At 50.0% G+C, this 23,902-nt stretch overlaps 1 protein-coding gene across 7 annotated transcripts; it reads left to right on the top strand.

The window, feature by feature from the left end:
• The first annotated feature begins 12,444 nt into the window (after positions 1-12,444).
• On the top strand, positions 12,445-17,904 carry CITED1 (Cbp/p300 interacting transactivator with Glu/Asp rich carboxy-terminal domain 1). Of its 7 annotated transcripts, none has more exons than XM_043569856.1 (4): positions 12,820-12,834; positions 13,167-13,185; positions 16,572-16,696; positions 17,299-17,904. In XM_043569856.1, the coding sequence occupies exons 3-4, from the start codon at positions 16,637-16,639 to the stop codon at positions 17,824-17,826; spliced, it is 588 nt and encodes a 195-aa protein (XP_043425791.1). In that variant the 5' UTR covers positions 12,820-12,834; positions 13,167-13,185; positions 16,572-16,636; the 3' UTR covers positions 17,827-17,904. The 7 variants fall into 7 exon arrangements, with proteins under 7 accessions (XP_043425788.1, XP_043425791.1, XP_043425787.1 ...); XM_043569852.1 differs by lacking the exon at positions 12,820-12,834 and adding an exon at positions 14,267-14,384 and having other exon boundaries at positions 13,031-13,185; XM_043569853.1 differs by lacking the exons at positions 12,820-12,834; positions 13,167-13,185 and adding an exon at positions 12,445-12,664.
• Positions 17,905-23,902: the final 5,998 nt, after the last annotated feature.

Below are 23,902 nucleotides of genomic sequence, written 5' to 3'. Positions count from 1 at the left end.
TAATGGAAAATTTTCTGCAATATATCTTTTGAGGTAAAAAGATTCAAACAATATAGATAATGGTTCCTTCATAACCCTATGTCTCAGCAATAACCACAATTAGCGTTTGGTGTGTATCTTTCCAGAGTTTTTTGTCATTTATTCCATAAATATTTATTGACAACACATTATGTACCATATCTGTGGACAAAACAGGCAATAATCCCTGTCCCTGTGAAGCTGGGAACATATATGATCATTTGACTGTTATATGAATGAAACCATACTGTTTGGTAACCTGATTTTTCTCACTTCATTATATTCCCTGGGCAACTTTCCATATCAATCTATAATGAACTACCTTGTTCATCTTTTATTATGGCATATCTAAGACATACCAAAAAGTATGGCACATCTAATCCCTTGAAGTATTCACATTATATAGATGGCTACAAAATTTGTTTAACCTGTCCCCTAATGCTGAATATTCAGAATTTTCTCATTTTTCCTTACAAATAAAAACACTGCCATAACAGGGCTGACCGGGTGGCTCAGTCAGTTGAGCATCCGACTTCGGCTCAGATCATGATCTCATGGCTCATGAGTTTGAGGCCTGCGTTGGGCTCTCTGCTGTCAGTGCAGAGCCTGCTTCGAATCTTCTGTTACCACCTCTCTCTGCCCTTTCTCTGCTTGTGCTCGCTCGCTTTCTCTCAAAAATAAATAAACATTAAAAAAATATTTTTAAAAATGCTGCAAAACAAAGAAAACTACTAGAGCTAATAGACAAATTCAGCAAAATTACAGGGTACAAGGTTAACAAACAAAACTCAGCTGTGTTTCTTTATCAGTGAACAATCTGAAAAGGAAATTAAGAAAACAATTCTATTTACAATAACACCCAAAAGAACAAAATACTTAGAGGGCGCCAGGGTGGCTCAGTAGGTTAAGCATCTGACTTCAGCTCAGGTCATGATGTTGTGGTTCGTGGGTTTGAGCCCCGCATCAGGCTCTGTGCTGACAGCTCAGAGCCTGGAGCCTGCTTCAGATTCTGTGTCTCTCTCCCTCTCTGTCTCTCTCGGTCTCTCTCTCAAAAGTAAATAAATAAACATTAAAAAAATTAAAAAATAAAGAGAACTAACAGAATTTGCTGAGTAGTAGGACATGAAGTGAGAGAAAGAAAAGATGAAGGCAAGGTTTTTGACCTGAGTAACTGGGTGGACAGAGGTGTCATTACTGAGCTTGGGAAGTGGGGTGGGGGTGACAGAGGACAGGGTGCCTTATTTGGCTGAGCTCTGGAGAGAGGACTGGTATCTCTCCCCAAAGCTTAGCGCTCAGCTTGATTTCTTGCTGGTAGGGTAGAAAGTGGATGGAGAAGGTGGAGGCAATGAGCCTCAAATGAGTAACACACTCTACCATGTATATTTTCCCATGTCACTTCCAGTGAGCACAATATCAAGGCTGAATTTCTTCACGTGGCACCCAGTGTGGTTCCTATGACCTCACCAAGCCCATCTGTGCTGTTCTCCTGGGACTCATCAATCGTTTGCATGTACTATCCCCAACACCTGGTGAATACTGGCTCTCAGCTCAGACATCACCTCCTCCTATCTCCCACTTGATCTTGTTAAAGTCTGCTTTTCCGAGATCAGACGAGATCAGGCGCGTTCAGGGTGGTATGGCCGTAGACAAAGTCTGCTTTTCTATCTTCCCCACTACACTGGGATCTCCTTGAGGGCTAAAGGGGCACCTTCATTCCATCTGAGGCCTCGATGACCAGAACAGAGCCAAGCTGGGGTTCAGCGCATATTTGTGGCCTGGAAGAACAACAGCAGAGGAATCACAGCCAGCCCTGAGCCCACCCTGAGGTCAGGAGGCCTGACTTCCCACACAGTCGTATGTGACGAGGAAAACAGGGCCAAGGAGGTGAAGTCAGGCTTGGAACTGGACTCAGATTGGAAGGCTGACTCTATCCCCCAAGCAGCAGGGAACAGAGATCAGGAAAGAGTAATTATTCACATGTGTACAGCACTTGAGAGTTTACAGCCACAGACATTATCTCATTCAACCCTGGCACAGCCTCATGAGGTAGGTATCCTCATTTTCCCCACTTCACATCCGAGGAAACTGAGGCCCGATGAGCTAAAGTCACTTGCCCAAGGTCACACAGCTAGGAAGTGACAGCCTTGGGATTTGAATCAAGGTCAATCTGATGGCAGAGACCCATGTTCTCAACATCACAGTAGGCCATACCTTCAGTTGGAGGGGAAGAGGAGCAGTCGGGTCTGGGCAGCCATTTCCTCCTCCCAACCTATCTCTACAGGGTTCCGGCTGAAGGCAGCACGCATTAGCATTTACTCATCCCCTCAGGCCAGGCAAAGATGGCGTCAGGCAGCCTGGGATTCAAATATGGTAGGGAATCACCCGTATTTGAGACTCCAAAGGTAACACTCGGGAGACGTTTGAAGAAAATGCGTGAAAAGTGCAGAAAGGCTGTGGGAATCTTCCTCCCCACAGCCACCTCCCCCCTCAGGAGCTCTTCAGAGGCAAGCCCCTGGGCCCGCTGAGGCCCTGCCCTGCCCCCAGGGAAAGGCAGCTCCCTTCCATTTCCTCAGCCAAAAGCCCCCTGGAGGAGTCTCTTACAGGGGCCTTGCCTTCTTTCTGGTAGGGCGCTGGGCCCAGAGGGTTCTTGTCTGGCAGCAGCTGGGCCCTCGCACCTGTCGATCTAGCTCCCCTGCTCCACAAACACATGTCCCCGCCAAGCTCTGTGCTGCTTCCAGATGGCCGGTCACTTATGCCTTCACCCCACTTTGGGCTTTTTTTCTTTCTCATTTGATTTCTTTTCCTTGCCTTGTTTTCTTCCCAGGCCCTCACTCTCACACTCTCTTGCTCTTTCCCTCGCTCTCATTCATTCTTTCCTTCTCCCTCCATTGAATACATTTCTTTCTCCTCAGCCTCTCTTTTCCCCAGATTCTAACCAGGTAACTATACAGTGCTAGCTCGCACCTCTGTAACAGTGAGAGGTTCGGATGTGATTTCCACCAGCTCTGACATTCAGTTTTGAGGAAAGGCAAGAAACTGGGCAGGATGGGGGAGGGGGAGTGGTTGGCTAGCAAGCAAGAAAGGGAGATAGAAACAGGTAGTAATGGATTCCAATCCCAGCATCCTCACTTGCTAGGTTGCCTCTCTGAGCCTCCTTCCTACATCTGTTAAATGGAATTGATAATAGCAACAACCTCACACGAGGGGTAGAGAGGTTTGAGAATCAACCTTGTTCATGCATGGGGAAGGCTTGGATGAACTAGAAGGGGGAGGTCCCAATGGGTGTTACTTAGGAGGCAGTGAGGCCTAGTGGTCAACAGCACACTGTCTGGGGCCAGTCTGCCTTGTTTGAATCCTCAGCCCAAAACATACAGGGTGTGGAATGTTAGCAAGCTATGGGATATATCAGTACCTCAATTTCCCTACCAGTAAAATAGGAATGAGATAATAATAGTACTCACCTAACACCTCAGCTTGTTGTGTGGATTCGTTGAGAGAAGTGTGGACCACTGAGAACTGTGAGGGTCTGTCACATAATAAGCATTCAGAAAATATTACCATCAATGTTTTTTTTTTTCCTTAATGTTTTGGGGCACCTGGGTGACCCAGTTGGGCGTCTGGCTCAGGTCATGATCTCCCGGTCCGTGAGTTCAAGCCCCATGTGGGGCTTTGTGCTGACAGCCCAGAGCCTGCTTCAGATTCTGTGTCTCCTGCTCTCTCTGCCCCTTGCCCGCTCACACACACACTCTCTCTCTGTCAAAAATAAACAATTTTTAACACTGTTTATTTATTTATTTCAGGGGGAGGGGCAGAGAAAGAGGGAGGGAGACAGAGAATCCCAAGCAGGCTCTGGGCTGTCAGCAAAGAGCCAGACGCGGGGTTCAGACCCACAAACTGTGAGGGTCATAACCTGAGCCGAAATCAGGAGTCAGACGCTTAACCGACTGAGCCACCCAGGCGCTTACCCTTGATGTTTTTCGTCAGAGCTAATAGGACTAAAGCTAAACGTCCCCTGAGGCGGTGTTCTTAGGAGCACTGGGCTGCAGGAACCCAAACCCCCTGGTAATGTACACTGGTCTCTTTGTAGGGCCTTCAAGTATTCTCGTGCTGGGTTGTACCCTGAACAGGGACACCTGAAATTCAGCTTGCTTGCGTTCCTCTTGCAAAGCCATGTGCCCTGGGGTGAGGGTTGTGTGAAGCCCAGAGGGAGTAGCACCTGTTTCTAATTAGTCCAACCAGAGGCGGTGTCTTTCTGTGATCAGCACGAGGAGACTGTGTGTGTTAGTTGACGGGCCCTGTCTCTGTGTCAAGTCAGGAGACAGGTCTTGGGTAACTGGGCCTGTGGGCCTCTCTTCATGGCTGGCAGCAGAATCTGCACCCCAAGCCCCTGAGGTACTCTGATCTGCCATCCATCTCCAGCTCTGATTGATGCCCCCCAAAGGACAAGTGGCTGTGGCTGTGGGGACCTGAGGAAATATTTTCAGGCCCCCAGGTTATACATGCAAAATGAATCCTAACCACATTCACACGGTCATATTTGTTTGAGCTAACCCCAGACCCAGAGTTAAGGGCCAAGAGAGACAATAGGGCTAGTTGTTCAAGCTGGGAGATTTCTCCATGGCAGTGGGGGCTCTGGTTGGAGCAAAACTGAGGTCCATGGATGGATGATGAGTGGAAGTTTGAAGTCTCTGATGCAATAGGATTGGGAGGTTGGGAGGGGAGGGCCCAGAGCCCAAGAGAGGGGACTACAGGAAATCCTCCAGGCATAAAGATGAGATTGGGGGGCCGAGGGTCCACTACATCACCTCAGGGCTCAGGTAAGAGAAGCACTTTCAGTCTGATGATGCAGGCAGCAGGGCCAGACTAAAATGGCCTCACCTTTTTAAGGATGAAGTAAGCCAAGAGACCCCACTAGCCTGAGTGGTGGGCAGCAGAAAAGGGAGAGCAAACAAGACCCCAAAGGCTTGTGTTCTACAAGCTGAAGTGAGACTAGGGAAGGCCTGGCATGCTTAAGGCAAAATGTATTTAGCAAAGTGACATGAGGCCCCTGTCACTCCCTGGTGTGGGGGAATTTATGGACTGAGATCCCCTCACACTGCCCTTTAGGGATTTGAAGCATGTATCCATGATTGTGCTGGGCTGGAGGGGCCATGGAGGGGACAGGAAGGGAGAGCTGTGGTGAAAAACCAGTGTCCCAGGCCCCTGAGAAGAGAGCCCCTCTCTGTGCCAGTGGAGGGAGGCAGGGGCAAGTTCCCCACGGTTTGGCTGAAAGTCATTCTGCCGATTGCTCTTTTTGACACAACCTCACACCCTTTCCAGTCCTATATTCCTGGCTGTGTGCAAACTATTTCCACTTGGATGTTCTGCCAACAAGCTTAAACTAAACATGCTTAAAGCAGGGTTTCTTTTTCCCCACAAAGCTTCACACCTTCCCAAGGCCTCTAGCTTCACTGGTGACACCCAAATAGCCCAGAGCCTGGCAGGCCTGACTGCTTCTCTCTCTCCCCTTCACCAGCGCCTCTCTCCCTCCCTGCCTTTGAACACTGTGCTCTTCCACAGGTACTGTTTTTCACAGTTGTCTTTGCCGTTCCCAGGCTGCAGCCCTCTAGCACCCTGAACCTCATCCCTGGAGATTTCCTGCCACAGCACCTAAACTGGGCTCCCTGCTCTGGGTCTCTCCGTCAACCTGATCCATGCATACATCCTGCCTACCGACATTGATCATTTATTGCAATGGGGGTGGCAGAGGATCCATTCTAGAGGAAAGAAAAGCATAGACACAGATAACAGTGGAGCAGGTAGCCTAATGGGAAGACTTTGGTCTTAAGAGTAAGTTGGACCTGGCTGTGAATCCCAGCTCTGTGATCCTGGGCTTTTATTTCATTTCTCTGTGCCTCGATGCCATTCTCTATAAAGTGGGGATGTTAGTGTCGATTTCCTAGGGTTCTTGTGAAGTTCAATACTAGGAGAGGTATAGACTAGAATGACATCCCCAGGAGCGCCTGGGTGGCTTAGTCAATTTAGCGTCCGACTTCAGCTCAGGTCATGATCTGGGTTCAAGTCCCATATCAGGCTCTGTGCTGACAGCTCGGAGCCTGGAGCCTGCTTTGGATTCTGTGTCTCCCTCTCTCTCTACCCCTGTCCTGTTTGTGCTCTGTCTCTCTCTCTAAAAAACAAATATGCATTAAAAAAAAATGACATCCTCAAAGGCCAGAGTGGGTGCAGAACTGTGAAGACAGTCCCCAAGGATATGACAGGCTGGGTGGCCACACTTGTTTGTATATTTGCGGTTTTCCCATTATGTATAAATAACAGGAAATCAAGTAGGGAATCAATTCATCTGGACCCAATTCTTGGCCCTTTTCAAAATTCCACACACACCCCCCATATAAACAGCTAACGAAGGCTACAACCTACAAAACTGATTGAAGTGCCCAAGGACGTCCTGTTATCTCTCTGCTGTTCTCAGTTTTAGGTTTCTCAAAGCCGTTTCCCCATTACTAATTTTGTTCCTCTTGTTCTTCATCTTCTCTTCTCTTCAGTCCTCCTCCTCTTCCTTTCTTGTAACACAGGAGCAGAAGTTAGTGCCTGTCCAAGCCCGCTGGCCTGGGGCAGAGGAATGTGGCCACTCCCTCCAAGGGGTGGCCAGGCCCAGGCACTCACTCAGGCTGGCAGCGGCAGGCAGGCAGGCATGCAGGCAGGAAGGCGAGCAGAGCTGGGGAGGCTCCCAGCACCTTGCTCTGAGGGGCTGGAAAGCGCTACAGACGTTAGCTCATCACTCCCTGGCAGAGGCCGACCAGTCTGCTATTCTCACTAGCATCTTCCAGATGGGGAAATGGAGGCACAATGGCATGCAGTGTGGTTGCAGACTATCAGGGTCCTGTGGGAGCTCCTGGATAGGGGTTCCAGATGGAGTAAGGGGAGAAGAGCCACCCAGACTTCTCCAACTGGACTTCTACTTCTTGAGATCGTATGGGGGAAGAAGGACATAGGAAAGAACTGCACCCAGACTGCAGAATCTGAAGGGGGCAGGAGAGAAGAATAGGAGGGGAGTGGCAAGGACTCAGCATTTCCTGAGACCCCACACCTGAAGGGCCCAGATTCACTCACTAGCCCATTGGAGTGAATAACTCACCACTCTTACTGTGAAGATGTTGGCCCCACTCATCACCTCTGGAGTAAGGAGGCAACAGAGATAGAGTCTGCATGGCCAGACACCAAAGGGTTAACTATGATGTGGTTAGGTTATTATGTTTTCCTCCTAGTGTTTTTCTGTTATTTCCAAATTCTGTGCAGGGAACAATTATGACATTTAGAGAACCAGACAAAATGCTAATTATTTTTCATTATGAAAAAGAAGAAGCAACTGGGATGCAGCGACAAGACCTAGGCTCGGAATGAGGGGCCCCAGGTCAAGCCCACTCTCACTTCCCAGTTGTGTGACCCACGGCAAGTGATTCCACAGAGCTGGCATAAGGTTCAAAGAGCTAATGTATGTGAAAATGCTTTTGTAAAAAATACCGATGGAGGGGCACCTCTTGATTTCCAGCTCAGGTCGTAATCTCACGGTTCATGAGTTCAAGCCCTGCACTGCGCTCTTTGCAAACAGTGCAGAGTCTGCCTGGAATTCTCTCTCTCTCTCTCTCTCTCTCTCTCTCTCTCTCTGTCTCCCACTCACAGTCTCTCTCTCAAAATAAATAAATACATGTTTAAAAATATATTGATGGAACTTTTCAAACATACACAAGTAAACATTGCAGGGAAGGCCCATGCACCATCTTCAACGATTATCATCTTATTTTATTTAGATCCCCACCCACCTTACTCCCAGCCCCACTGGAATATTTTTAAATAAATCCCAGACACGCCCTTCATTTCCATAAAGGATTCAGTACTGAACTGCCTTTTATGTTTTTCATAATTAAAAGATAATACGTGATGACTGTAACAAAATTGGAAAATGAAGACGTAATATACAAAGGAGAAAACAAAAATCACCCATAACCACACCACCCAGAGATAACATTTTAGAGTAGTCTATTATTTATTCTAAGCACATATATCTTCTAAGCACATATATTTTTTTATAACATTTTTTTTTCAACCTTTTTTATTTATTTTTGGGACAGAGAGAGACAGAGCATGAACAGGGGAGGGGCAGAGAGAGAGGGAGACACAGAATCGGAAACAGGCTCCAGGCTCCGAGCCATCAGCCCAGAGCCTGATGCGGGGCTCGAACTCACGGACTGCGAGATCGTGACCTGGCTGAAGTCGAACGCTTAACTGACTGCGCCACCCAGGCGCCCCAAAGCACATATATTTTTAACAAATGTGGTATCCTACTGTCTATACCATTTGTTAGGTATCACTTTATTGAAAATATAAAAGTAATAAAATTGTACTACAGAAAAATCAAGAAAAGATGGAAATTACCCATAATCCTTTACCACTAATATAAAAACTGTTAATATTTTAATATATTTCCTTCCCATTTCTTTCAACTAACATACATACTGTTAACATAGTGGGATTGTACTGATTATGCAATTTTCAAATTATGAATCTGTTTTAATTGTAAGAAAATAACAATCATCATTGCAGAAAAATTTTAAAAAGGAAAAGAAACATATCACCCATATTCCATTACTCAGTCATAATGTCCATTAACATTTTGGTGTATCTACTTCCAATTTTTTTATGCACATAAAATTTTTTAATGCTTATTTATTTTTGAAAGAGAGAGAACAAGCAGCGGAGAAGCAGAGAGAGAGGGAGACAGAGGATCCAAAGTGGACTCTGCACTAACAGCACAGAGCTCGGGGCTCGAACTCAACAGGCTGCGAGATCATGACCTGAGCTGAAGTTGGATGCTTGACCACTTAACTGACTGAGTCACCTAGGCGCCCCTATGCACATATAATTTTAACAAAATGGGAGCATACCATTTATGCAGTTCATTAACTATAAATTCATATTTAATATAAAAAATCATCATATTGCATAACATGGAAAAAAGAGAAAAGACCAGCCATAATCCTACCACCCTACTGACACTGTTGTTGGTTTGGTGTTTTCCTGACCATTGCTTCATTACCCATATTCATACATGGTTGGAAACATAGTATTTAATTTTCTACCCTTTGTGTTCTTTGCAGCTTGGCATCATATTTATGCAACTTTGTACCCAGCATTTTTTTATTTAATATTTTGTTATGAACATTTTCCCATGAATAAAAGAGTTTCAGAAATCAGGATTTTTAATTTTTAATTTTTTGGTGTCAGGGTATTGAGGTATGTCCTTACCATGGACACTTAGATTACTTTTTATTTTTTCACTATTGTAAACAATTCTCCTCCAAACATTCATGAACAAAGATGTGCTTTTAAAATTTTCTACACACATATGCATCATGTTTCTGGAGACCACTGTATGGCCTCCAGCAGTCCTCTAAAAAGTGGTCACCTTTTATTGGTCCCTAATTTACTCCTCTCATATAGCTCAGACAGCCTTTGGTTCTGGGGGATGGGATTTTGAGAACAAATCTGTGTTTTCTTCTCTCTCCCCTTCCTGAGTTTATAGACCTCCTTCATCCCCTCTCAGCCTTGTTTTTAAATTAATCAGTCAGTTTTATTGAACCTGAAGTGTATGAGCTGAGACAGGGCTAAGAGGCAAAAGGAAAAGATTCAGAAGGCACAATGACAACATTTGTTGACCACTTAACTACACACCAGGCACCAACCAGGCTAAGCTTTTCCTTGCAACAAACCCACAGAGTTGCTACCATTAAGATCCCCATTTAACAGCCAGGAAAACCGAGGCCCAAAGAATGAAACCACTTGGCCTAAGATCATACAGCTAGTAAATGGCAGTGTGGGAATTTAAACCCAAGTGGACTGACCCCTGAACATGTACTCTCCACCACCAGTCTAGAAGGCCACCTTATCCTCGCAGGCAGTGAGGTGTTAAGGGTGAGGGTAAGGACTCTGCAGTCAGCCTGACCCAGATTCAAACACCCGGCCCCCTGGCTGTGTTAACTTGGTCATATCTCTGGGTCCCGGTTTCACCTTTGGTAAACCCTACCTCACACAGGGCTGTCGTGGGAATTAAATGAGATGATGGATGGGAACATGCTAGGCCAATGCTGGCACAGAGAAAGTTTTTGCTGGGTAACCATCCTTGTCCTCTCCTTGCTTCCCAGAGCTCGGGATCTAGTTGCCAAGTTGGAGATAAGAGTTCGGTGGAGAGCTTTGAGCTGGGCTGGAGCCGACTGGGAAGTCTGTGATCGGGGCAAATTTGCAGATAGATGCAAATGTCTCCTTTGCTCTCTCCCTGCCTCTGCAACTAACCTCCTTTCCTATCTCCCCCAAAAGGAAAGGGGTGGCTTTTGTGCTCCACCACTGAGTGCTTGAAGCCCCTCTCTTTTCTGCTCCCCAGGAGGTGGAAGGACAGCGAAGATGACAGGAAGCCACCAGCTGGGAGACACTGTCCAGCAAGTGGGCACAGAGAATTGTGACGGAGGGCGCTCCTTTTTCTGCCCTTCAATGGTCCGGATGGGGGAGGGGGCTGGCTGTTGAGCAACTGCTCCGGAGACACTCCTGAAGCCGAGATGAACATATGCCTCTTTCTAACAATTGGCCTGGGAGCCATCCAATAGATGGAGGGCGGATCCGACACCTCCCGGATCCGGAGCCTGCAGCGGCGCTGCTACCGTTGTTTCCAGACCCGCTGCCCAGAGGGAGCGGAGGGGGAGGGTAGGTCGGAGGTCCAATCAGCAAAACACAATTCCAAACCCTGGGGTCGCTCACCTCAGGCAAACACCAAGATGGCTTGCGGATGTATTTCACAGGCAAACTCTGTAGGGTTTCTGGGTTCCGACAGATCCCGCCTTTTAGAGGAAGCAAAGTGGACATGACCCAACGATCTTTGGGCAAAGTGAGAAATGGTGTGTGGGTGTAACGTTCCTGGGGTTTATGTTGAGGCAGGGAGAGGGAAGGAACAGAGCTGTGCAAGGCAGCTTTTGGGGCTGGGGAAGGGGGTTAGCTGGAGTCCAGAGCACGGCCTTCGCTTCCTCCAGGTGTTAAGGAAGGGCCTTGATCCGTCCCTCTGTTTGCTCCCCATCCTTAAGTCAGTAAGCCGGCTAGTCCGTCAACAAACAGAACTTTGTTCAAAGAGCAAATGCAGGGCACTTAGGAAAAAGTGTGTGGAAGGTAAGGGAAGGAAGGAAGAAAGAAAAAAATGAAAAGAAAAAAGAAAAAGACCTTTAGGTCTTCAAATCCAATTAAGAAGATGGAACACATACGTAGTGAAAATGACTTCATGACATTCCCTCACCTCTTTTCTCTTAACATCAGGACTTTTTAAGAAAAGAGCATGTTTTATAAACAGTGTAAAATGAACAGCTGCTGAAAGGAGCCAAAAAAGAGAGTTTAGTAGAGGGAAAATCCGTGGCCTTCCCGTAAGAGGTGAGATGGGAGCTTGCTGGCCACAAGGAACATGAACATGCAGGAAACATGAATGTTTCCCTTAAACATTTGTAAGATAGTATCCCAACCTGAGAAATATGTGCTCTAAATGCAAAATGTTATTCCTGCTAGATGGAAATGATTATATAATCGTAATAAAATAACCTGGCATCATGGGAAGGCAGAAGGGATCCCCTCAAGCTCCGGGGCAAGCTCTTCGGACACGGCTGCCAGTTCTTGGCTTTTCTGCGGCGGGCTTCCTGAGGTGCACCTGGCCCCACGGTCCGGATAGGCAAGCATATACCCGCATCGCATCCCGCCAGCCTCCTTCCGCCGGGGGCTAACCACAAGAGAGAATCCCTAGAGCCCAACTCCTGCTCAGGCCTTCGAGGGAAGCCGCAGCTGCCGGATAGGCCCTCCATGAGGCTCTGTCCGGAATCCGGGGACTTTAAGGGGAAAGCGACTCCCGGCCTCAGCCCTTCAACAAGATGGTGCGGCCCAGAGGGGGCAAAGAGGCTCGGAGAAAGCCCTGCAGAAAACTCAAAATACTGCCCGGCCAGCACGAGCCCTGTCCCCCTCTCCCCGGCCATTCCCTAGGCCATACCTCTCTACCTCTCTTCCCACCCCGCCCCCCCCCCCCCCCCCCACGTCCTGAAGCCCGCTCTGGCCACCCGCTAGATTTAGGTCAAAAAACAGACACTAACAGCTCTCCCTAGCCTCAGCGAAATTGCTAAGTGGAATTTATTGGGAAAGTCCATGCAGGGCGGTGGGGAGAGACCATGTCCCAGGCACGGGCCACCCCCAGCTTTACAGGCGCAGGCGTCGGCCTGGGGCTCAAAGCTGAGGGTGCCCATGGCCTGGGCCCGCCGGATGCACCCCGGGAACCGCGGGTGGTCCCCGGCGCTGTCCGACCAGCGAGGCCGCTAGGACTCCGTTCCCCAGCCGGCCCTTCGCTTTCACACGATCCGCGGTGACTGCACCAGCTTGAGCGCCTTTAAAGGGCCACACACGCCAGCAGCCGCTATAAAATGTTCCCAGCGGCACAGCTGCAGAAGGGGCACCGCTGAGCTGCCAAGAGGAGGCTCGCTCCGCCCGGCTGCCCGCCCGCAGCCTGCCTGCGAGGGGTCGTTCCCGGCGAGGAGGAAGAGGGCCGAGGAAGGCACAGCACCCGCTCTGGGCCTCAGTGAGTATCCAGTTCAGATTTTGCCACCAACTCGCCCACGAGCCAGGACATGTGCTAATAATGCCCTAAGCCGGTTATAAAGACGTGGAAATGGGGGGGGGGGAAAGGGGGGGGAAAGGGTCTGTCCTTCCTGGGATTCCTAGCCGAGTCCAGCCTGCTGCCGTTTGCGTGTGCGTCAGGGCTATCCGGGCGGCAATGGGGGCTTGAGACCCGGGTCCCCGGCGCCGGGAAGGGACGGCGGAGGCCGCCACCGCCACCGCCCCGGAGTCAGGCGCCGAAGCTGCGGGCGGGCGGGCGGGCACGGGTGCGGGCCGGGGCTCCTTGGCGCGGCACTGTGCGGTGCGGCGGCGGCACGGCGGCGCGGGCTTTACCCAGGCGCCCCGGGGTCGGGTGGCACTGAGCGCGACCGGCTCGCGGCGGCGGTGGCGGCGTGCGTGCCAGGGGCTGGGGGCTCCGCCGCTTCGCCCGCGGCTCACCGGGCTCCGCGCTTCCCTCTCTCCAGGGCAGGCGGCGTCGCAGAGGTAAGCCGGGCCGCCGGGCAGGGCGCTGGGCTCGTCGGTGGGGCCAGGGACTCCAGCGGAGCGGGTGTGGGGAGCGGGCGGCGGCCGGGCGGGCCGGGGTCCTCTGGGGGACTTGTTTTCTGTTTGAAAGCTGTTCTACTGGGGGCGGAGGGGCCGCCGCCTGCCCACCAGCGAGCCTGTTCGCTCGCCAGCGCGCCCGCCTTCCGCCAGCCGGGCCGGGCGCCCGCTTCTCTCGGGGAGACCGCAGCACCTTTTCTCCCCGCGTCCGCGCTTTCTCCAGCTTGGCTTCCACCGACTTTGCTAATCGCCCAGACCGCATCTGGACGCTCCGGCTGTGGGGCTGCACAAAGCTCAGGTTTCCTTCGGGGACTGGAGACGAGAGGGGCTTTTGGGGGGACGAGTTCAGCGGAATTGCGGGATGGAAGTTAGCGAATTTGGGCAACTTGCCTCTTCTGCTCAGCAGACCTTTACTCTCCCCCACACACACGCCCACACACCCACGCACACCCACGCACACACCCCTCTCCCTATAAACGAGGGCGGCTGGGCCGGGCCGCGCACTGAGTCCCTGCCTCACCGAGCGTCGGACTTGGAGTCAGACCGCCCTGGCTGCGAATCCCGGTTCCGCCACTTTCTAGCGCTGTGACCTTGGGCAAGTTACCGAACCTCTCCGAGCCTCTCTCACTCTTTTGGCAGCCGGCTTATAGCACTGATTACAGGCGGCTTGGCTAAGGGGTAGGCTCAGCCGGCGGCCGCGTCGGGTACTCAGCGGGCGCTCAGTAAGTGTTGATGAGGCGCGGGAGTGGCTGCCGGCGCCGAGTGCGCCCCCGCGCGCGGTAACACCGCGGGGACCCAAACTCGCTGCGGAGCCCAAGACCCCGCGCTTCTCCCCGCCCGCCCATCCAGTCTCTACAATCGGTTCGTGATAGCGCACTTGCAGGAGCCGACGCTCGAGGCCCTAGTGGCCTGGGTGCTCGCGCCCACCGCGCAGGGATGCTCCCAGCCGCCCCCAACTACCGCAGCTCTACCTGGGATGCGGCGGGGAGGGCAGCCGAGCTGTCCGCAAACAACGGGCCTTTAGTTTTCAGGTGGCGAAACTGACTGGTCTGGTTAGAGCACGTCCAAGCCAAGCCGCAGTACTGTTTGGATTTTTAAATTTCTCCTGAGTGAGAAAATAGCAATCGAGATGGAGCCATCCGGTTGGTGCCATTTTAACTTTTGGTCCCCCAACAGGTCAAAGACTCGGCCCCCTACCTGCCTCTCCCTTCTCTCTACTTCCTTTACCTTCCCCACCCCCATCGAGGAGGGAGGGGGCTGGCGGCCCAAGGGAAGATCCGTAGAGAAGGGAGGGAGGCGGGACTGGGAACTGGTGGCTGGGGCCCGCGACACCGGCGGGCGAAGAGGCACTTGTTGCTTCGGGTTATCCAGCCGCCTCTTGCAGAGGTTTCGCAGTGGTCAGCCCGCAGCTTGGAGAGCAGCCTGGGACGTTTCCGCGCTGCCAAGTTTTGCCTTCGAATGGACTGGGTGGCAGAGTGGGGACAAACTGGGGGAAGCAGGGGCCCGCATTCCGATCGAAATGGTATTGCCTCTTCAGACGGATTCAATAACACTTACTGAGCGCCTACTGAGTCCAGACCCAGGGCGGGTGGAGAGGTGGCGGTGATGGGAGGCCACAGATCCGAATGGAAACAGGGTCCCGCCTAGGGGAGCTCCCAGCCTGAAGGGGGAGACATGGTAAAATGGTCTTCCCAAGAACTGATATCAAAACAGAGATACTTTTTTTTTTCTCGTTCTTCCCCCACCCCCTACTTCTTTTTCTCTCTCCTGTTTCTTCTTGTTGTTAATGTTGTGTTTTCTTTTGGTGCGTTCTGGTGCCTAGCAGCATAAGGGAGGGAGGCTGGATAGGAAGGGGGAAAGATGGTCAAGCCCCCCCCCCCAGACATTTTTTCTTTGGATATGAAATTGCTTGATACCAAAGGTACTGGGCTCTTGAAGATGACATGGATTAGATTCCTTGTCTTGTGATCGCTGGCTTGAAATATTCTCGTGTTGCCTCAGAGAAGAAACAGGGCTCCAATCAAGCAGCAGTGGCAAACCCAGAAGCTGATTTTCTCATGTTTTCTCCCCACCCCCTTCTTCCTTTCTCTATTTTTCTTGCCTCCTTCCCTGATAAGTAAGTGGTGATGATAAAGACAGGCATTAAGCGGTCACTTTCTAGAAGTATCTGAACAGATTTCTAATGACCACTGGAGAGAGGGAGGTATGGAGAATTCAAACCTTGTTGGAAAGATTAGAGATACTTTTTAAGGTCCTGAAGAATCTTTGAGCTATGAGGTATTTGTAAATAGGAAATTCTACATCTCTAAGTCATCATGAAGGCTAGAATATATAGGGATTAAAAAAACAAGCTTCTAGGAAGAAAACTTGAGATTTTCCAGAGATTTTTTTTTTATTTTCTGGTTTGGGGGCATTCTTTTCCCCCTCATCCCCTTAATCCTTTGGCACTTGAGCTAGGCAATCATTTCTTCAGAGGCCATTTGAGTCATTTCAGGTATGATGACTTGGCCAGTGGTCAGGTGAGGCATGTGGGTAGAGGAGTATTAGATCCTGCTCCCAGAACCACAGCTACCTAATGGGAAAGCCATTGCATTTCAGTGCCTCAGTTTCTCTCCAGGAAGAGTCATTCCCACCAGTCCCTGCAGATGGGTGTGGCTGGGCTCAGAGCAGATATCCTGGGAAAGTCCAGTGCTGCCAGGGTTGTCTTGGAGACATGGAGAAAATCGAGACATTTCTAGCTGCTCTCTGGCTGCCTTAGCATCCCCGGACCACCCTGATCAGCCCAGGTTCTCTCAGACCCGTGCCCAAGGCAGGGCTTTGGAACCCCATGATGTTAGCTTTGGGGACGTATTCCTTCCCTGGGCCAAAGCAGCCAGCTTTCCAGGTCTTCCTTGCCCTCTTTCCCCTCTTTCCCAATCCCGGTGGAGGTCTCAGGTCTCCAGCCTTGGACACCAGTGGTCCACTGAGAAAGTGTGCTACTTGCTCAGGGACATTCCTGTCCTCAGAATCAGAAGCTGTGCACCTCACACACATACTTGGGGCCCTGAAGTCACTTGTGTGAGGAAACAATAACGTGTGCCCCCCCCCCCTTGGTGATGTGGGTAGCTTGCTGCCTGGGCAGCATATGGCTAAATCAAGCACCTTTCCTGTCTCGGGCCAATGTTCTAGCTTGATCTCCTCCCTGTGCTCAGGTGGTTTCTGGTCTTGGGTCTAACCCCGGTGCCATCCTTGCCTTGTAGCTGTGTGGAGTTACCCTGCTTAGGACTTTGCTAGTGCTTTCTTGGTCAACGAAGACTTTGTCCTTATCCTCTCTTTTCCCTCACATACAGCACAAAAGTTCCAGCTGGCAGCATCATCTCCCACCAGTTTATCCAACTTCTGCCAAGGCTCTGAAATGCCAACCATGTCGAGGCCTGCACTTGATGTCAAGGGTGGCACCTCACCTGCAAAGGAGGTAACTGGTGCCATTTTGCAGATGGAGACCCTGAAGCATGGAAAGACAAACTGATATGGGCCTGGTGATAGGCCCTCTTATGCATGGTGTCTAGTGTCCTGTAGCAGAGAGGAAAGAAACGGCAGTGATTTCTTTGGGGAGGCTGAGAATAGCTGCTGCCTAAATGTGGTCAAATTGAACCCACCGAGGTGTTGGAAGATGGCAGATAAAGGGAACAGAGAAATAGAGGGTCATAAGACCACTCCATTGCAAAGATTGCTGTGAGGCTGAGAAGAGAGCCAATGAGATGTCCTTTTCAGAATGGTGAAGTGAAAAGAAAAATGGTGAAGTGAAGGAAGGGTCAGGGAGAGAGAGATGAAAGCCATGAACCCACTTAGGATGGTGGGTGCCCAGCACGGAGGACTTGGGTCTGAGCTCAGCGCTCAGAACCATGGTAGTAAAAGGATATTCGAGCTGGAAGCCTAACCTTCCATGGGGCCTCCTTCTTCCCTCCCCACCACTAGCCCCAAAGGAAGTGCACATAGGGGCTTTCTGAGCCTGATGAATGGCGCTGGCAGAACCATTAACAGGTCTACCATGCTGTGCCTTTCTTTCTCTTCTAGGATGCCAACCAAGAGATGAGCTCTCTGACCTACTCTAACCTGGGAGTGAAAGACCGCAAAGCAGTGGCCATTCTGCACTACCCTGGGGTATCCTCGAATGGAACCAAGGCCAGTGGGGCTCCCACTAGTTCCTCAGGATCTCCATCTCCAATAGGCTCTCCTACCGCCACCCCTCCCACTAAACCCCCACCCTTCAACCTGCACCCTGCCCCTCATCTGCTGGCCAGTATGCAGCTGCAGAAACTCAATAGCCAGTATCATGGGATGGCTGCCGCTACTACGGGCCAACCTGGGGAGGCAGGGCCCCTACAAAACTGGGGCTTTGCAGCTCAGGCGGGAGGGGCGGGGTCACTTTCTCCTTCTACTGGTGCCCAGAGCCCTGCTATCATCGACTCGGACCCAGTGGATGAGGAGGTGCTGATGTCGCTGGTGGTGGAACTGGGACTGGACCGGGCCAATGAGCTGCCAGAGCTGTGGCTGGGGCAGAATGAGTTTGACTTCACGGCGGACTTTCCATCTGGCTGCTGATGCCAACTGTCCCTAAAGATGGAGGAACGAAGCCACCGATTCTGTTGTAAATAAAAATAAAAGTTACTTACAAAGAGATGGGCTGGCTGACAGTTTTTCTCATTGAGGTCTAAAGGCCTGTAGTGTGATCAGATGTTCCTTTTAGCAATTCATGGTGGGGTGGTGGGTGAATAGCTGGGAGGAAGGGGGAGGCTCAGAGGGGGCTGCTCACCAAATGCCTCCAGCCACTGCCACTACCCTTATCCCTCCAGGAGCCCAAGGACCTAGCCTCATTGTCCTAAGACCCCAGGAAGGCTGTCCTATTCAAGGTTGAATACAGGGGGTGTGCCTGGGTGACACAGTTGGTTAAGCATCCGACTCTTGATCTTGACCCAGGTCATGATCTCAGGGTTTATGAGTTCGAGCCCTGCATCGGGCTGTACGCTGATGGCATGGAGCCTGCTTGAGATTCTGTCTCTCCTTCTCTCTGCCTCTCCCCAGATTTTATGCTCTCTCCCTCTCTCAAATTAAAGAAACAAAAAAAAAAAAAAGGTTGAATACAGGGGCTGGCTGGGGACGTTCTTAGATGTTAGACTAATTCAGACCCATCCACAGCCTCCTTACCACTTGCACATCCAAGTCAGAAGTGTTGTTCTGGCCACATGGTACCCACCTTACAACTCTAAAAGCCACCCTACCCACTCTCTAGGCCCCAATCTTGACCCATTAAGGCCACCCCTTTGCCCTCTTGCCTATGGGCAATAGATAGGGCCTAAGAAGCATTTTATGGCCTGGGAGCTAAGATTTCTCTGGAAAATTGTGAAAGTAGCAGTCTCCCATGATTATAATCTGGGATTCTAGGTGCCTTCAAGTCTCCCTCCAAGTGTGGGGCACTCACTGGTGTGCATGTCCTCCTAACTCCAGGCCTCCTGGCCTGTTTCCTTAGGCTGACCCATTCACCTTAGAGATAACAGATTAGGGCTGGGCCTGAGAAGTTCAACGTTTGGGGATATAGCCCTTGCTATTAGATTACCTGCCGAAGAGGAAGTGGCTTCAGAAGCATGCCACGTGACAAGACTAGAACTGAATTGGATCCTGGCCTTGGGGATGCCAGCCCCATCCTCATGTTGATCCAGTCCAAGAGCCCAGAGAGTCCTACCCATATTTCAGACTCCCGGAGACGTTCTTCCTTGGATATTTTAACAATCTTTCTCAGGACTAAGGTCAGACCTATCCCATGCAAGTGCTTTCAAAGCGCTTCCCACTGACTGAGGCAATGCATTGGGTTCAGCACTCCCTGAGCACCTGCTGTGGGCCACACACTCTGCTGGGCACTGGGAGCATGAATTAAAGTTACTACCTTCAAGGATGTTCACCACCCAGAAGGAGAAAGGCACCAACAAAGTACAACACAGCTATTTCCTAGAACACAAGGAAAATGCTATTTGATCCCAGAAAAGGAAACAGCTTCATCTGCCTGGGAAGTCTAGGGAAGGCTTCCTGGTATTGAACTGCCTCATTTGTTTCTTTGTATATCTCACAAGCAATAAATACATAGTATAATCTCCATGTGAAAAGTAGAAACTTTACTTACCCATAAGGCTAAAGTACCCTTTGACCAACTCTCTCCCTCAATCCCGATCGCCTCCTGCTCTCCTTAGAGGTAGCAGCTGTTTATCTATTCATGGTATAATCTCACTGGCCTTGTTCGGTGCCTTTACACAAAGGCATATCTACCCTTAGAAACCATTGGGTTTTAAAATAAGACTAAGGTTGGGGCACCTGAGTGGTTCAGTTCGTTGAGCATCAGGCATCAGCTCAGGTCATGATCTCAGTTTATGAGTCGGAGCCCCACACCGGGCTCTCTGCTGTCAGCACAGAGCCCACTTCGGATACTGTCTCCCTCTCTCTGCCCCTCCCCTGCTCACGCTCTTTCAAAAATAAATTAAAGACTAAGGTGAGCCAAGGGAAGAATGAGTGTGGGAAAGCTGTTGTGCAGGTATAGGTTCCTGAAAGGGGCTGCGATGGCTAAGAAGTTCAGCATGTAGGGGTGCCTGGGTGGTTCAGTCAGTTAGGCAGTTAGGCGTCCAACTTTGGTTCAGGTCATGATTTCACAGTTCATGGGTTGGAACCCCGAATTGGGCTCTCTGCTGACAGCTTGGAGCCTGTAGCCTGCTTTAGATTCTGTGTGTCCCTCTGCCCCTCCCCCGCTCATGCTCTGTCTCTCTCTCTCTCTCTCCCAAAAATAAACATTAAAAAAAATTTTTTTAATTAAAAAAAAAAAGTTCAGCATGTAGAGTCACAGGGCTGGTATGAGTTTGGGAGGAGACAATGCAGAGGAGGTTTGCAACAGGCAGAGCACACGGGGCCTTCTGAAAGGTCAGGTGAGGAGTGTGTCTTTATTCTTAGTGCCACTAGCCCTGTGGCTGAAGAATCTCAAAGTTTGTAGGAAAGCAAAGAATTAGCCAACTTTGCTTTTTTTTAATTTTTTTAACGTTTATTTATTTTTGAGACAGAGAGAGACAGAGCATGAATGGGGGGAGAGTCAGAGAGAGAGGGAGACACAGAATCGGAAGCAGGCTGCAGGCTCCAGGCTCCGAGCTGTCAGCACAGAGCCCGACGCGGGGCTTGAACTCGTGAACCACGAGATCATGACCTGAGCCGAAGTCGGACACTTAACCGACCGAGCCACCCAGGCGCCCCCCAACTTTGCTTTTTAGGATGATCCCACTGAAGATGGATGGCTAGATTCATCCAAGGCTTCCAACAGAAAGACATGGGGTTCTGGGGGAACTGGTGAGGCAGGGGAAGGAAAACAAATAGAGAACAGAAGCCTGGGAGAGCAGGGTGGGATTGAGGGCTGGAGGTCCGTGTGCAAAGAAGAACAGAACAAGATTGGAGGAAGCAGCAAGCGAAGGGGAAGGAGGGAAGTTGTGGTCAGCAGGTGTATTTCAGAATCTGGACAGCTCTAGGGCAGGGGTGGGCTCAGGAATGAGCTCTAAAGCAGAACAGCAGGATGTGGAGGGAATCTAGCCCCTAAAAGTCTGGAGGATTTGAGGTCCTTCCCCAGCTGGGGCCTTTAAAAACATGATTCTGACCAAACAAAATAGGTTAGCCATCTGGATCCAGCACATGGTCCCCAGCTTGCTACCCCTGACCTCTGTGAGCTCTTGAGCTTCCAGGATGCCAGCAGCCCTTGGGGTGGGGAGAAGCCCAAGCCAGAGGGCCAGTGCCTCTGTGAGAGGAAGGGGCCGCCTTGGATCCTGGAGGTAACAGGGGTGCAGTTGGGAAGCACACAGTGGCAGGGAATGGCCAGGGAGTCCCTAGAGCAGGCATGGTGGAGGAGGCACAATAGGAACTTGAACATGACAATCCTGTTTCCCAGTGGCAGGAGGCCAGAAGTGTGGCCAACTAAACAGCCTCCTCTCCAAAGGGCTTGCAGGGAGGAAGAAGCAGGGAGCATCCTTTAGGGAGGGCCAGGGCCCTCCTCAGGTGAGGAGGGGAAGGATGCGGTAGGGCGAGGGGCAGTAATTGTTTATTGCTGGAGAAGGGGGACGAGTGAGGGAATGTCAAGGGCACAGTACTGAAAGGCAGGGAAGCCTCTCCCCCTGCTCCACCATTTCATATTCAGGCCTTTCACAACACAACCAGACACATTTATTAGGTTACCAGAAGATTCTTGAAGCCAGCTCTAAGTCTTGCCCTGGGAGGCCAGGAAGCAAGGTTCCCAGATGCCCACAAATAAGGAGCACTGTCCAGTCACAAGGAGCGGAAAGAGATGTGTGGCCATGAACACCTCCTGGGACCAGCAGCTGTGTTGCTCCCTAAGGACAAATTAGGGGAACTTTGTCTCTGCTGTCAAGGAACTCACAGTCTAGTGGTGGAGACAGCCATAGTCTTGAAGGATGAATTGGATTTCCATAAAGTAGTAATGCTGGCAGGGGACGTGGTGGGGGGTGGGGGGAGGGGGCAGGGGCATGGCCTTCAGGCACAGGGAGCAATTGGAGCACAAATAAAAGATAAAATCAAAACTTGGTGTAAACCAGAACCAAGCATTAAAAAGCCTAAGGCTCTTTCAGGAAGAGCAAGAAGTCCAATTTGACTTCCTTGAAGGTCAGAGGGATGAGAGAAGGTAAGTTAGTATCAGATCTTGCAATTGTTTCTACCTTATTCCAGAGGCAAGGGGAAAGCTATCATTCCACAAACTGGGACTGACTCCCTACTGGGGACCAGGAGCACCCTGAGCCCTGGGAATACATGGCCAGCACATTGCCCTTGCTCTCATGAAGCTTGAAGTTTAGCAAGGAGATAGACAACAGTCAAATAATCACACAGATAATGAAAATTACAAACCATGAGACATTACAGGAAGAAAAGGTACCGGCACTATAAAAGAGTGTAATGGGGGCTTAATTTCAATTGCAGTATCGGGAAGGGCTTGTGGAGGTTTTGAATAAAGGAGTGTTGGGGTCAGAGCTGGCATGAGGAAAATGAATCAGGCTGTAGTGTGCATGACAGATTGGGATTATGGTGATGCTAGAAGGCTGTTACAGTGGTTGAGGCAAGAAGTGACAAAGACAGGAAATTAGTCTATGATAAAAAGGTAGCATTTCAATGGGGAGTTGTTCAATGAGTTTCATTTTTGCACGCTAAGAAAGTTCTAGAAATCTATTGCACAACAATGTGAATAACTTAACACTACTGAACTATACATTTATTTTTTTTTAATTTTTTTTTCAACGTTTATTTATTTTTGGGACAGAGAGAGACAGAGCATGAACGGGGGAGGGGCAGAGAGAGAGGGAGACACAGAATCAGAAACAGGCTCCAGGCTCTGAGCCATCAGCCCAGAGCCCGACGCGGGGCTCGAACTCACAGACCGCGAGATCGTGACCTGGCTGAAGTCAGACGTTTAACCGACTGCGCCACCCAGGCGCCCCTGAACTATACATTTAAAAAGGGTTAATATGGGGTCACCTGGGTGACTCAGTCAGTTGAGCATCCAACTTAGCTCAGGTCATGGTCTCATAGTTCTTGAGTTCAAGTCCCACATCACACTCGCTGCTTGCTTTCAGGTCAGAGCCTGGAGCCTGCTTCGGATTTTGTGTCCCCCTCTCTTTCTCTGCCTCTCCTCCACATGTGTTCTCTCTCTCTCTCTCAAAAATAAATAAATAAACATTAAAAAATAAAGTTTAAAAAGGTTAATATGATGAATTTTATGCCGTATGCTTTTTACCACAATTTTTTTGAAGACAGCATTTCAAAGTAGACAGGAAGTGGTGGACTATTCAATAAATGCCTTGGGACAACTAGATACACTACCTCACACTTTACACCAAAGTGAATTCCAAATAGAGCAAAGATTTAAAAATTTTAAAAATGAAACTATAAAAGTACTAGAAGAAAATGAGAGGATTTCAAAAGAAAATATTGACATCAGGAGACCTTCCCAAGAATGACACAAAACCCAGAAACTATGGAAGAGACTGATACATTCATTCAACTACATTTTTTTTTAATTTTTTTTTCAACGTTTATTTATTTTTGGGACAGAGAGAGACAGAGCATGAACGGGGGAGGGGCAGAGAGAGAGGGAGACACAGAATCGGAAACAGGCTCCAGGCTCTGAGCCATCAGTCCAGAGCCTGACGCGGGGCTCGAACTCATGGACCGCAAGATCGTGACCTGGCTGAAGTCGGACGCTTAACCGACTGCACCACCCAGGCGCCCCTCAACTACATTTTTAAACGTTTTTTAAAAATGTTTATTATTTTTGAGAGAGAGAGAGACAGAGTGCAAGTGGGGGAGGGGCAGAGAGAGAAGGAGACACAGAATTTGAAGCAGGCTCCACCCAGGCGCACCTCATCTACATTTTTTTAAAACTGTATGGCAAAAAAATATCATTAAAAAAGCAAAATCATAGGGCATCTGGGTGGCTCAGCCGGTTAAGAGTCCAACTCTTGATTTCGGCTCAGGTCATGATCTCACGGTTCTGAGCGCAGAGCCTGCTTGGGATTCTCTCTCTCCCTCTCTCTCTCTGCCCCTCCCCCACTCATGCTCGCTCTCTTCAAAATAAATAAAAATAAACTTAAAAACA

Source organism: Prionailurus bengalensis, chromosome X (genome assembly GCF_016509475.1).
Source record: "Prionailurus bengalensis isolate Pbe53 chromosome X, Fcat_Pben_1.1_paternal_pri, whole genome shotgun sequence".
NCBI classification, from domain to species: Eukaryota; Metazoa; Chordata; class Mammalia; order Carnivora; family Felidae; genus Prionailurus; species Prionailurus bengalensis.
The sequence above is the reverse complement of the archived record's forward strand: the minus strand, read 5'-3'. Positions and strand labels throughout refer to the sequence as shown.

Bases quoted from the DNA above. Each gene is read 5' to 3' on its own strand.
- CITED1 (XM_043569852.1), top strand. The intron at 16,697-17,298 runs GTAACTGGTGCC...TTTCTCTTCTAG, and splicing joins GCACCTCACCTGCAAAGGAG to GATGCCAACCAAGAGATGAG.